General features: G+C 36.9%; 3 protein-coding genes across 3 annotated transcripts; 2 read left to right on the forward strand and 1 right to left on the reverse strand.

Annotated features, from left to right (window-relative positions):
• Positions 1–5234: 5234 nt before the first annotated feature.
• Positions 5235–7115, forward strand: LOC110849934. Its single transcript, XM_035851943.1, has 5 exons — positions 5235–5597; positions 6070–6305; positions 6369–6450; positions 6517–6594; positions 6681–7115. The coding sequence occupies exons 1-5, from the start codon at positions 5290–5292 to the stop codon at positions 6973–6975; spliced, it is 999 nt and encodes a 332-aa protein (XP_035707836.1). The 5' UTR covers positions 5235–5289; the 3' UTR covers positions 6976–7115.
• Positions 7116–7599: 484 nt separating this feature from the next.
• Positions 7600–9703, reverse strand: LOC110849841. The gene is made up of 3 exons (XM_022097303.2): positions 8901–9703; positions 8182–8376; positions 7600–8029 (listed from the first exon to the last, which is right to left on the reverse strand). Exons 1-3 carry the CDS (start codon positions 9231–9233, stop codon positions 7886–7888), a joined length of 672 nt encoding a protein of 223 aa, XP_021952995.1. The 5' UTR covers positions 9234–9703; the 3' UTR covers positions 7600–7885.
• A 1648-nt stretch (positions 9704–11351) lies between these two features.
• LOC110849816 lies at positions 11352–12842 on the forward strand. The gene is made up of 3 exons (XM_022097267.2): positions 11352–11739; positions 12189–12584; positions 12677–12842. Exons 1-3 carry the CDS (start codon positions 11475–11477, stop codon positions 12721–12723), a joined length of 708 nt encoding a protein of 235 aa, XP_021952959.1. The 5' UTR covers positions 11352–11474; the 3' UTR covers positions 12724–12842.
• Positions 12843–13034: the final 192 nt, after the last annotated feature.

Raw genomic sequence — 13034 nt, forward strand, 5'->3', positions numbered from 1 at the left:
AGGTTTCTCAGGAGTTTAAAAATGATACTCCTTGTAACAACGGAATTTTAATTTATTTAGTATGGGAATGTTTAGCCTGGTTTATGTATAACACCGACTCGAATATTGCTAAACAAAATGTCTCTCTGGAATGTGTTTAATGTGCTTTAGCTGAGTATCACGACTGCATTATTAATGAACGTGTTGCTTTATTTATATAAGAATAACACGCAAGTAATAAAAAAAGTACTATATCGGTTTTTTAGGATTCGGCATAAGTCCGATGTGGTCAAAAAAGTCTATTTCCTACTTAATGCGGTGAAATTCTGTCTCAAAAATTATTTTTAGAACTTCCCGAACCAATTGTGGAACCTCCGGATCACAATTCATCCCTTTTAAAAAATAACGACTTGACCTTCAAGCAGGATTCCGTTCCGTATATATACATATAACGCCAAACTATTACATGGGTGGTTAAACTTCAAAATTCTTGATTCCATTTTGGATTAAGAACAATATTGACTGTCACCTAACCACAACCTGCTTCACTATGTATGGCCTATGTATGGTCCAAACTGAAGCTAGATGTATGCGCTAAATCTCACCAGTTTGGAATCCATAAAAATACTACTGTAAAAAATGTTGTAAAAATCCCTAGAATGCTTGCGTACTACGACCGCGAAGTGGAAACCAAAACTCCTTACTTGTGTGACCTTAAAAAAATTTAATAGTCAATCTTACACAGAGTTTCATTGGCTTTTCGATGATGTGATTATTTTTACAAAATTCAATAAACTGCGTACTTGCTACAATGAGTTGTTCTTCTAACAGTAATTTAGCGACTACTAGGTATAATTTATCGCAAGTCACAATTTGCTGAGGCGCCGGTGAATTTTGTTGGTCATAAACGCCTTTAATAATTCTATCGTGGGTCCATTAAACTGATTGTCGTTCGTTAGGAATTCATGTATGTATGCCCTCGTTTGCTTATCACTGGAAAAATCCATCTTGCAAAAGCGATGTTTGACTTTTTGTGACCACCATGCTTGATTAATTAGCATTTTGTGTAGCAGTTTCGGAAGTATGTATGAATCGAGGTTTATTTAGTAGTCATGATAAAAATACAGAGGACGATGCATGCTACACAGTTCAAAATTCTGCCTTCAGCGCATCGTATTATGTACGTGCATTCGTGAAATCCATTTCGCTCACGAAATTTCAAGGAGTATATTTACACGTCTTTTCTTGTTTCAGAATATAAAACTTTTAACTTTAACATGTCTTTAGGAATTTACCGTAAACGAGTGGATTGATAGGAGACATACCTACATACATGAAACCACTTTCCCAAGCACATTAGACCTCGACGTCAATCGTAAAGGTCCCAAAATCTGAAAGAGACTCAAGTGAAATGCATAGATTTTAAAGTTTCACGACTAGGTCTAGGGTATCTCGTTTTATCAATCAATCCTTCAATTGTCAAGTAATTCTGCAGCCTGGTCTTTCTCAATCTGTTCATTACTCGAAACGAATTTGAAGGTTTCTTCCGAGTTAAAAAAATCCTTTCTCAATGGAAAACTAATTTAAGTACTACGAGAATGTCAGCCAGCTTTTCAACACCGACTCGAATCTCCCCAGACAAAATACTCTAAATTATTAATGAATATGTTGCTTCGTTTGCATGCGAATAACACGCAAGCAATAAAAAAGTACATCAACACCTTTCACTGTTAAAAATGTGGCCAAGTCACATACATATGTACACTCCGTGCTGATATTGATTTTGTTAAAACTTTCTCCGGAATTGGTAATAGTGTATTCCTGGGTAATAAATTTTTCATTGTTACATGACCAAACTGTTATGTCCGTTATTACGGTGCATGTGAAATGGCATACGCACAGTTTTCCTATGAGTGTGGTTCTTTATGCATTTGCTTGTTCAGAAACGTTTACATCTAACAAAAAACTGCACCGTTGGGTTTCATATCCTGGTAACGTGATCGACCAGGTTCATAACCATGTTAACAAAATAAAATGGTTCAATTGTGTGAACAGACTGCAGCTACTACAATACCAGTTTTTGCTTACTAGTCACCACCCAGTAGAAAACTATACAATATCACCAAGTCCATAAATCATGTTATATACCAAATAATCGCCCAACTCCATCCTGAATTATTACGATTAATGGGATTTAATATGTGCCTTGAAATACATCTCCACTCAAACTTATTTAACGAATTTGATTTCCGATTTCTACCAACCTTCCTGCCAACCTTCCTGCCAACCTTCCCGATTAATAATTTTCTCCCGCTTTTAATTTCCACGATTTCCTTCTTTTCGTCATTAGAGACTTATAAAACATCTATTTCGAAACATTCCTGCCATACAAAGATTTTAACATTTGATAAGCAACTACGCGCCCCATTTCTTCTACACAATCGAACATTCCCTTATTCAGCAAGAAACCTGAGGACAGCTATCCTTGTTAGTTATCATCATCCCAGTAAAGATGACGGTTGCAGCGCCCTCAAACATTTAAACGTGGCGGTACTAAAGTATAATCTCGGGATCGATACTTTCACCTGGATCGACCTCAAATTGAGCGGCACCATCAACAAATTAATGGTTTGTATCACTTTGCCCACTGAAAGAAGCAAACATGGCGTCCTATTCAGCCCTTCGCCGGAGGAAGGTTTCCTAATAACAAGTCCAACTTGTACAACGGAGAATTTTGTTTACAGAAAATATCCCTGCTACACGTCGCACATCACGCTGGGTATAGTCTCCCGCAGATTGAATATTTCGTTCGATGGAAGCGAAGATCCCGCCCCGGACATCGAGGAACAACCTCCGAACGATATACACATCTGCATTGTCTGTCATGCTCAAGACTTCTTGGACAGCATTGATCAACAAAATCCAGTCTTTTATATCGATCATAGCGGACGTACCAGAATTATTTACTGCTTTGTAAGGCCGTCTTTTGAGCCACCGACGTTTGGCATGCTCACTAAACCATATCCCGCGCATATTTGGGGTATACTGTTTATAACTGTTCTACTTGTTGGGTTGGTAGAAAGAAACGTTTCGAATAGTGTATCAGTCTGTAAAGTTTTTGTCGCCCAAGGAGCAGATGTTCCCGTTGGAAAATTTCATGTGGCCATTTTGTCCTTGATTTTCGTATTTTTTAGCATCCTCTACATCGACGCGGTGACAACAGAGGTGATCTCTCCGCACGAAGAAAAACTTATCACCACGTTTGAAGAGTTGCTGTTAGGAGGGAAGTATAAATTTGTCTTGGATTCGGAGGACAATGTTCGCATGTTTGTGAAGTTTACCAGGCTGCCGAAGAAATATTGGAAAACGAGCATTAAAATTGTTAAGGGTGTAAACATTGCTAACTTACAAACGGATCCATTTCTTGTCCTGAAATTATTAGGGGAACACATGGGTGCATTTTTTGTGGCGGATTTGAAATTGTTTCCGGAAATGTTCCTCGAAACAGGATACAGATTCAGGTATATTGACCTTTTTTCCACTAAATATATCTGAATTAAATTGGACCAGTGTTTCTGTGCGGCAAACGGTCAGTGCCCGTGAGAAACAGACATGGAGCAGAGCGTATAGGGTAGATCGGGTAGAAAGTAAGACAATTCGAAACTTGGGCATAATTTAATAAAAACAATAGAAAATTGTTTTCATATAACATTTTTCAATATCCTAACCTCTGACCTGTAATTAAAGGTAGCAGAGGTCAGAAGTCAAGAAATGCTATGAAAATGAACATCGATGATTTTTTTCATATTACCAGTGCCAAAGTTTGAAATTTTTTGCATGGTACGATAAAGACCCCTTTTTTCTTCTCTGCCAATTTCTCACTAGCAAAGACTTTGTGGCTCACAGCACAAATTAATTATCTACACTCTAAGAAATTTTATCACCAGCGCGGTGGTCATATGTGACTCTACCGGCAGGTGGCAGAAGACCACCGGAGGGTGGATGCACATCACCAGCTTAGTGATGATCAATCACCGTGCGGTGGTGCAGTTGTCACCGTTCGGTGGTTGCAGCTGTCACCATTCCGGTAGAGTCACATATGACCACCGCGCGGTGATAGTTATCACCAGGTTTCTTAGAGTGTACTTGTCACGGTACTTTCAGAGTCGGAAATACGACTTGTGTCCTACTTAAGGAAACTAAGCTGATCAAGATGTCCCTTTGGACGTTAAGATTAGTGTTGGCTGATGAAGTTCGCCTGGCGCTGGAGAGGTTGAGAAGTTCAGGAATTCCAGGTAGATGGAGTGAATTAACGACACGCCTACATGTCAAAGGATTCTTCGACCGTAGGATAAAAATTGAGAATGCGACACGCACGAAATTCTTAGGGAGCGTGAATTTACCTCCGATGCCGCTCAAATTGGATTCCACACCGACAATTGTGTTTCTAGTTTATGCTTACGCAATTCTAGTAGCGGTGGGAGTAATGATACTTGAAGTGGTATTTTTGTGTGTGATATGGGTAAAATCTTAGTCTAGTTAAATGAAGGGTGACTTTACAGCGTGGACTAATCTGGGAACATTTTTGTTTTCAGAAGTGGAAGCTTAAAGATATTTCCATCAGTTTGGGATTCATTTGATCCAATTGAGTCATCTTTTATGACGATATTTTTGTGGACCTTTTTGTATCAGTTTCCTTATACACACACACTTAAGTAGCACCTTTTAATCTGCCATCTATACAGTATGAACCACTGACTAGATATACAACTAAAATCAATTTGCTTTTTTAGTCTCACCACTTTCAACAATCGTATTCATCTTCACACTAACAAATACATAATAAAAAAATGTTTATTGCTACATCTTATTTTTGTAGATACTTAAGGCAATTTAGATGATGTCATCATTAGAAAGGTTCATGTCAAATACACATTATGCATATGTAAATATTTCACCATGCTTTAATCGCGTTACAGGATTTTAAAACTAATAATATTAGGTTATCCCTACATATATACCAACTCAGATAATGTGTCAATTTCGATGCAGCAGCTTGCACGATAAATACATAATATTATGTATGCATCCAGACCCACGTACCAGACAACCCGTGCGAACAATTTGTACAATATGCACATTTCATAAATACATACATAAATATGTATCGATTATGAAATACTGGTCGTAAATATGTACTAATTATACGAAATACCAAAGTTTTGACATTCATTCACCCTGCTGGTTGGGTTAGAACTGCAGTAATCTGAATCGTTCCATTCTCTATAGATTCGTAAATATTAAGCTGCAATGAATACACTGTTCAACCAATTAATTTTTCTCGAAATAGTTTTTCTGAGTGGGACGAATTTAGCAAAATTGCTGAATTCTACCACACCTGTTATCAGTGATAATTTATTGTCAAAGATTGTTGGTGTAAAGAATTTCACTAAAATTGGAAACGGTACAAACACTTCGGGAAGAGATGACGAACATGAGTTAGAACAGGCACCCATTCACCTTCAATCTGAACAGACGTACTATGTGGGAGAAACGATAGCAACCTTGTTAGTAGATGAACATGCAAATGTGACAAAGTGCAATATATTAAAGGCACAGTAAGTATTTTGTTATATAATAGAAACTATTTGGTAAAAAATTGTTACCGGGTGGGCAACAGTTAAATTGGAAATTTAAATTAATCAAACTATATTTGTGTAAATTTCGTGGTCTGAATATTTCTAAATACTTACTTCGTTTCGTAGTGTCGATTTCTATTAAGTGGTAAAATATGTTACCAGCTCAACCAAATGTGTTAATTAACGCAGTACTTGGCAACTTTGTAAATCCGTAAATTTTGTAAAATAGTTTTACAAACTTTTATACAACAAAAAGACGCTCTTGAGCAGAGTACGTACATAAGGTTACAAAAAATTGGAAGCACATTTTTCGTAAAAATATTTGTAAAATTTTGCAAATGTACAGAATTTACGGATTTTACAAAGTTAAAAAAACCTGTGTGAATCGCATCAATATTGTTACCGCATTATTTACGGTTGTCGATATATGTAAATATTTCTCTCTTCCCAGCACATGGCCCCAAAAGAGGGAAGCGTTTGCCAAACTGAAAGCAAATTTCGTTTCGGAAACGACCCTGGAAACAATGTTGGGTTTTATAAGGACATGCCACTCGTTGGACAAGAGTTTCAGTTCGGATGACGACGGAGATGGCGAAGACGTCGTTAAGGAACGAGAACAAGGAGGTGGCGGGAATCCTATACAAACGGCGGCCAGCGTGTTTAGAGCGATAACCGGAATTTTGCCAGGTATGTATTTCAATATGAATATCATGCGATTCTTCGGAAATTTTGAAATTTATTAAATTCAAGGAACCAAATGGTGCGGGCTAAACAATGTAGCACATGGATGGCATGATCTTGGTGATGAAAGGGAACTGGATAAATGTTGCAGGTTGGAAGTGTCATATTTTTTTAATTTTCAAAATCATTTTTCGAAATGTCTTTAATTTTTTGAAAGGGGTCACGACGTCTGTCCCAAAACAGTCTCCGCATTTGGACGGGCATATGACTTACTAAATCTAAATGTTTACACAAGGTCTGAAGTTTAAAAATAATAATTTTCAAATTTTGTTCGTATCCATGACAACTGTTGTACATACAATTTATGGTTTCACTTAACAGCTCCCACTGCGAATGTGACGCCATGTTTTACGACTGTTTGAAGGAGATTGAGTCACAGGAAGGCACGGCTGCCACGCCGACAACGACGGTGGCCGGTTTGCTGGGAAATTTGTACTTCAACGTCCTCCGAGTACAGTGCATAAATGAGGAACATCCGCCAAAGTGTACGAGCAGATCAAAGTCGAGGAGGGGGCGCGGTTACGGGGACGGAGGGCTGAGCTGTCTCGAGTGGGAGGAGGAACCTTCCAGAACCGGGCAGAAATTAGTCTTTCGCGAATTTGGGCATAAGTGGTAGTTAGTTTCAGTTAGATAAATATGTAGTTAGTTAGATACTGAAGCTGGTCTCGGATCTGCGATGTCTAAAAAGTCCTGTTTTGATGGGAATCGAGCGTGCACGCGCTCTCACCTACTTTAGCCAATTTTAAACTTTGACCTAGAGATGCGAAATTTGGCATGCACATGCACCAACATATGCTGCATCATAATATAACATCAATTCCCGTTCCGTTCGCTATAAATTTTTCAGGAAAAATCAAAAACCAAATGTCACCCCTATTCCACTCGGTTTTTGATTTTTCCTGAAAAATTTATGGCGAACGGAACGGGAATTGATGTTATATTATGATGCAGCATATGTTGGTGCATTTGCATGCCAAATTTCGCATCTCTAGGTCAAAGTTTAAAATTGGCTAAAGTAGGTGAGAGCGCGTGCACGCTCGATTCCCATCAAACAGGACTTTTTAGACATCGCAGATCCCAGCCCGGCTTCAGTACTTATCGAAAAATCAGTAACAACGATTGCTAAAGCTTTGATAAGCAAGTTTGCTTGACTAAATGTGGCCAACTTTAACAATTTCTCTAGTACCAAATATGTATGCGGACACATGTGCTTAATCGTGATATAGAGAATAAATGTGAATAGTTCGATAAAAATCTATAATGTTTATTCATTCTGAATTTATATATATATGAAGGTAATTTATGACTATACGAAATTATGGGATATTCGATACATGTTCGCATCAGCTAAGAAAACATGTTTTAGAAACAATGAAAATTTACAATTTTTACCCAGGTAGAGATTCGATCAGTTTCATAGTCGGTTAAATATGTAGGTATTTAGAAATTTTTGCTAACGTTTAAACGAAATTACATAACGATGCGAACTTGTAGTGAATACATTCACGGTTCTACCTCTAATTTCTTTAGACTGCTAGACGTGGCATATTAAATGCGGCATTTTCGTTCATCACGACCACGCAGAGCGCCAGGATAAGAGCAGCGTCCACTCCAGCCTCGATTTCAATCAGGTACTCGTCCTCGCCTATGGGCGAGTTGGCCACTTTGTGCTATACAAGTTAGAAATTTTCATCAATTAAAAAATGTAGATTTATGTAATGATGATTTAAACAATTTCGGATACAACGTGATTGAAATGAAATATGTAAGATGCTTAATGGAAAATAATACAAATGGCATGAAAATAATTGGCCTGAATTACCGGAACTTTCTCCATGTTGGCCATCACGATGTAGGATTCTTCTTGGAGATAAATGCAGCAATGTTTTCTCTCCAGATTAGCTTTGACCAGAATTTTCCTCTCGGGATGCCTGTTCCCCGCGTCGGTGAAGTGTCCGGTGAACTTGGCTTTGCAGGCGGTCCTTTCCTCAGAAATTTTGCAGATTTCTTTATTTCCCTGCAAGTAGGAATGACCACGATTTATTAAAACCTTGTCATTTCATTTGGAAACTTGTTTTTTTTAATTTTCAATTTTAAAAAATTGAGAAAACTTGAAAAAAACATAATAAGCCGGAAAATTTTAGAAATTTTAGAAATAATATAATTGTAGATATATAATTATTTAATTGTCAATATCTAGTTTATCGAGGGATAAATATTCATAAAATTAATATCTTTCTATTGGAGTGTTCACAATTCACTTGACATCTTTCTCAAAAATACTTTCGAGTAGCTCGAAAATCTCACAAATTGATTTGTCTCATATTAAGAAATTTTCAAAGCTTCTCTAAAAATTCACACAAATATAATCTTATTTTTTGTTCTGATAAAAAAGATAGGAAATTAACATGTTTTATTTCTCAAGATTATTTCACAATTAATTTACAAATTAATTTCTTATGAAAAATAATGTTGACGTGAGCCCACCCACTAGCAACGCACACAAAATTGTCATAATCAAGTACATATGTAGGTAAGTACCTTATTATAAATTTTATAAATTCCTGCCAAGGTTTTCAGCTCTTTTTTAATTGTACAAATAACTTGCCCATCTTCTGAATCTTTCAGTACTTTCTTATCCGTTAAACTAAACACTTTCCCTTCACACTTAATGATCGACTTTCCACTGGTCTCATCCAGAAACTTTAGCGTCGATGACAAAATTTTGTCATGTACTTTTAACTTTGTTTTTGTCTGGAAACAGTATTTCTCCTCCGTTGCGAGAACTGGATCATGGCGAAAATCACGGGCCTGGTATTGTGGCGGCGATTGGTGCACTATTATGGCCGGAGCTACAACGGGTGTGGGTTGCATAATACTTATGTAAATTTAAGCAATATTGTCCAAACTTTTCGCGAAATTAATAGTGTATTTGCAATTTAGCTCTAATGGTTGCTGGTCGACTTAAATTTTTTGCACATATGTACATCAAGTTTGGTACTATACCTTGGTACCAAATTGTTGGCACAAATCAGAAATTTGAATTTTTTTCGGGATTGTATTTTATTTTTTATGTAACCATTTGAATTGAATGTCACCGTTTAATGGAAAATCGTTGCCACGCTAACGATACGGCTAAACGGTGCACATGTTTGCAGTGGTAATTTCGTTACCAAGTGGTACTGAACGCTGTAACAGAGTCGTCGTTTTAAAAATGTGTGAATTAAGTCGTACAATTGCGTTCGAAACAGATGTGCGCCGTAAAAAATGACTTGATATTTGAGAGAATGGAAGACGAAGGTGTACGGAAGCGAGTACAAGAAGAAGGATGAGATGTTGGACAGGGAAGGATTTGTGAAGTGCAGTGTTCTGCTATAAATATCTTTAAAGGCTAAAAGTATTTAACCATTGCATACATATGTAAACGAGTTGTGTAACACTCTGGCGTGTCAAATGAAGAAAAGAGTTGGCAAAAATAGTCATTTTTTATCTTCGCATTATTGGCACAGGTAAACAAATCTTTCGACGGAGGGGTGTTACATGTGCAAAATTTTCTGGGAACAGCAAATGTATGTATGTATATATGTACGTGTGGATACATATGTACGTATGCATTTATGTACATAAATACTTATATAGCCATCGATTTGCGTGTGTCGGATTGTCATGCATGCTTTGTTTACAAGCTTCTCTTACAAAACTTGTGAATAATAATTATTATTCATTCAATTATTATTCATAAATATGTAATTAATTACATATTTATATTCTTATGCCGAGATGAATTTATGCATAGTTATTTATGTAGTACTAAATATTTGAAATTCAAATATTTCAAATTTTGAATACTAATAGTAGTAAATAAATTTGGGGAAATTTAGGTATATGGAGAGTGGACCTCCTCTCAACTATGGGTCAAAATTCTCCGAAATCCATCACACATATCACACACGATGAAGTTAAACAATGGTAAAAACGTTCACCACCGAAACTTTATTCTCAACCGTCAACAAACGTTCATTTATGTACATGTTCTGGGTGACAAGTATTATTTTATCTACTAGTGGTGAAGCCTGTGTATAAGAGTACATAAGCATGGGGAAAATTATTTCAAACTGTTTTAAAATATCATCATAGACTTAATATATCTTCCCAAATTGTAATATTTATCTTGAATTAAAACGGTAAGTATGTGCGTAAATTCGGCACTAATTAATATAACAAATTGGTTCTGTGGCCACAGAAGGTGTAGGGACATTAACATTATAAGATAGGGAGGAATGGGTTCATTCATATAACATCGACAGATGATCGGGACATCGAATAACCGTGTGGGCACATTCTCAACGACTCTGAGGCTACTGCTTTTATGAGTTTCTAATGTCATATGTCATTTTAACTTCAATGCATAATTCTGTATTATAATAGTGGACACATGATTAGTTCGAATTTTCTATAATTACTGTTCTACATACTTACAATGGATGTCTCCCAATGTACGCTTTCCGATTTGGACCCAACTAGTGACAATCGATCACAAATTCAACTAGTATGAAATTTGCAAATGGCACTAAAAAGAGGATAAAGCGCACCCCAAGGTTGAAAAACTTTACAGTTTCCAAATTCTCCTCTTCGTATGCAAACATATACATATCTCTGCCAAACCTGTTCATTTGCAGATTGTGTCTTATATAGAAATGCCATAGTAATTAAATTTGTAATCAATTAACACTATGTATTTAGTGTGGTCAAAATCGGAAAGTATGAGACCTCCATTGTATCAAAAACACTACCTTGAGTTGAAGAATCGACATTTTTTACTAATGCCACTATACAGTGAAAAGTTAAGATCTCTGGATCATCACCATTATCTCATTCAACACAAAATTCAACGACTTCTCAATTTTATTATACTCGATTAAATATGTACAAACGATTGATAAGGGCGATGAATTTGCTATCTCACGTTGGTTATTCAACCGTCCCGTAATCGCGACTACGTAACTGCCAACTTCACCAAACTGCCAACTTCACCAAACTGCATCAAATCCATCAAGGATTATTCTTCCCGTAGAAAAAAAGTTGTAGCAAAAGTTGCACAGTTTCAGTTCAATTATGTCCCAATTCCCAATTGCTGCCGTGGTAAAAATTCTAATTCACGACCCAACACTTTCTCGTGGGAGTAACGAGTTTGCAAAGTTACTTGGCATTGATGCAGTCGCGAGGGATAAGATACGCAGTAATCATACTTTAGGAACAAATACTTCTACCAATTATTACACCGAATTGCTAGAAAACTGGGCAGGGCGTTTAGGGAAAGACGCAACCGTGGGCAAACTTCGAGGAATTCTGGAGCAAGGAGAATTCCAGAGTGCTGCTGGTATGTACCCTATATACATCTTAAAATGAAAGACAAAATTTGAATTTATCCAGTACACTTATTGTCAATCTATCACAAATTTAATTAGTATCAAATTTGCAAAAGACACGATTTCCCAGTGGGCAGGTTTGGCAGGGATATTTGCATCAGAAAAAGACAAAAGGCACAGAAAATTTTAAAAGTTTAAAATATGTCGAAAACCTTTATGATGCGTATTCTCATCTCTGGAGGCAAATATCTTCGCCGAACATGACCATTTGGAGATCGTGTCTTAGCTAAATTTCATACTAATTTAATTTCTGATCAGTTGACAATCTGGTCAAAATCAGAAAGCAAACATAACTTGGGAGACTTCCATTGGCAGTTCAATACATTAGCATGGAGATTTTTGCGTGTAAAATTTCTATGAGGCGGTGACTTCAAATTTCTATATTTCTCTTTAATTCCAGATTTATTGGAACATCTCGACGTACCAGATCCATCTAAAAACTCAGTCGACCAACCCACCCAGGCCGACATGTCTGACGCCACCACGTCGACCCCAACACCCGCCTCGACCGACATGTCCGTCTTCCTTTTGTCGAATCAAGCCGTGCGGAGAGATGTTACGAAAACCTTGCAAAATCAGGTACCTCTGCTTACGGCATGGGAAAGGTTTTGTGACGACTTAGATATCCCGAAAGGGGAGTTGATAACATGCAAGCAGCAGTATTCGAATGGCTGCATGACGAATTATGCCCTGCTTAATCATATCTTAAGCCTTTGGGGATCCAGAGAAGGGAGCGAAGGCAACGTTGCCAACCTGATAAAAGTGTTAAGATCGGGTGAATTTCTTGATTCTGAGAGTAAGTGGTTAATATGTATTCTAAATTGCGTATTGCGCATTCTTCAATATTTCATTTGATTCGCTGTACTAATTTTGTGTAAAAACTTCCAGACAAAATCAAATGCAAATTCGCGTCCTGGCCGATAAGTCAACAGTAAAGGCTTGGATGAAAGAAGCGTAAACATCCTGTTGTTCTAGGCCTGAGATAAACGTCCTCAAATGTTTAATTAAATATGTGGCTCAAATAAAGTGATATTTTGACAATGATTCATTCACATTAAAGTGTTATCAAGCAGGACGATTAATCACATTTTATCAGAGCATTGTTCATATTCGCTTTGCAAATCAGTTCAATACTTGTAATGACATGTATGTATTTATTTACATAAATTTATTTCATGCAAAAAGGCGAGATCGGTCATTTGTAAAAAAAAAATGAGGTAATGATGATGTAATGAACTACAGATAC

This window comes from Folsomia candida, unplaced genomic scaffold, assembly GCF_002217175.1.
Source record: "Folsomia candida strain VU population unplaced genomic scaffold, ASM221717v1 Fcan01_Sc005, whole genome shotgun sequence".
NCBI lineage: Eukaryota > Metazoa > Arthropoda > Collembola > Entomobryomorpha > Isotomidae > Folsomia > Folsomia candida.

Coding starts and splice junctions, on each gene's coding strand:
- LOC110849841 (XM_022097303.2), bottom strand. CDS start 9,233: ATGCAACCCACACCCGTTGTAGCTCCGGCCATAATAGTGCACCAATCG. Junction 8,377..8,900: donor TTTATAAAATTTATAATAAG/GTACTTACCTAC, acceptor TCCTACTTGCAG/GGAAATAAAGAAATCTGCAA. Junction 8,030..8,181: donor CCAACATGGAGAAAGTTCCG/GTAATTCAGGCC, acceptor TAACTTGTATAG/CACAAAGTGGCCAACTCGCC.
- LOC110849934 (XM_035851943.1), top strand. CDS start 5,290: ATGAATACACTGTTCAACCAATTAATTTTTCTCGAAATAGTTTTTCTG. Junction 6,306..6,368: donor GATAACCGGAATTTTGCCAG/GTATGTATTTCA, acceptor ATTAAATTCAAG/GAACCAAATGGTGCGGGCTA. Junction 6,451..6,516: donor GAACTGGATAAATGTTGCAG/GTTGGAAGTGTC, acceptor ATTTTTTGAAAG/GGGTCACGACGTCTGTCCCA.
- LOC110849816 (XM_022097267.2), top strand. CDS start 11,475: ATGTCCCAATTCCCAATTGCTGCCGTGGTAAAAATTCTAATTCACGAC. Junction 11,740..12,188: donor AGAATTCCAGAGTGCTGCTG/GTATGTACCCTA, acceptor CTTTAATTCCAG/ATTTATTGGAACATCTCGAC. Junction 12,585..12,676: donor TGAATTTCTTGATTCTGAGA/GTAAGTGGTTAA, acceptor AAAAACTTCCAG/ACAAAATCAAATGCAAATTC.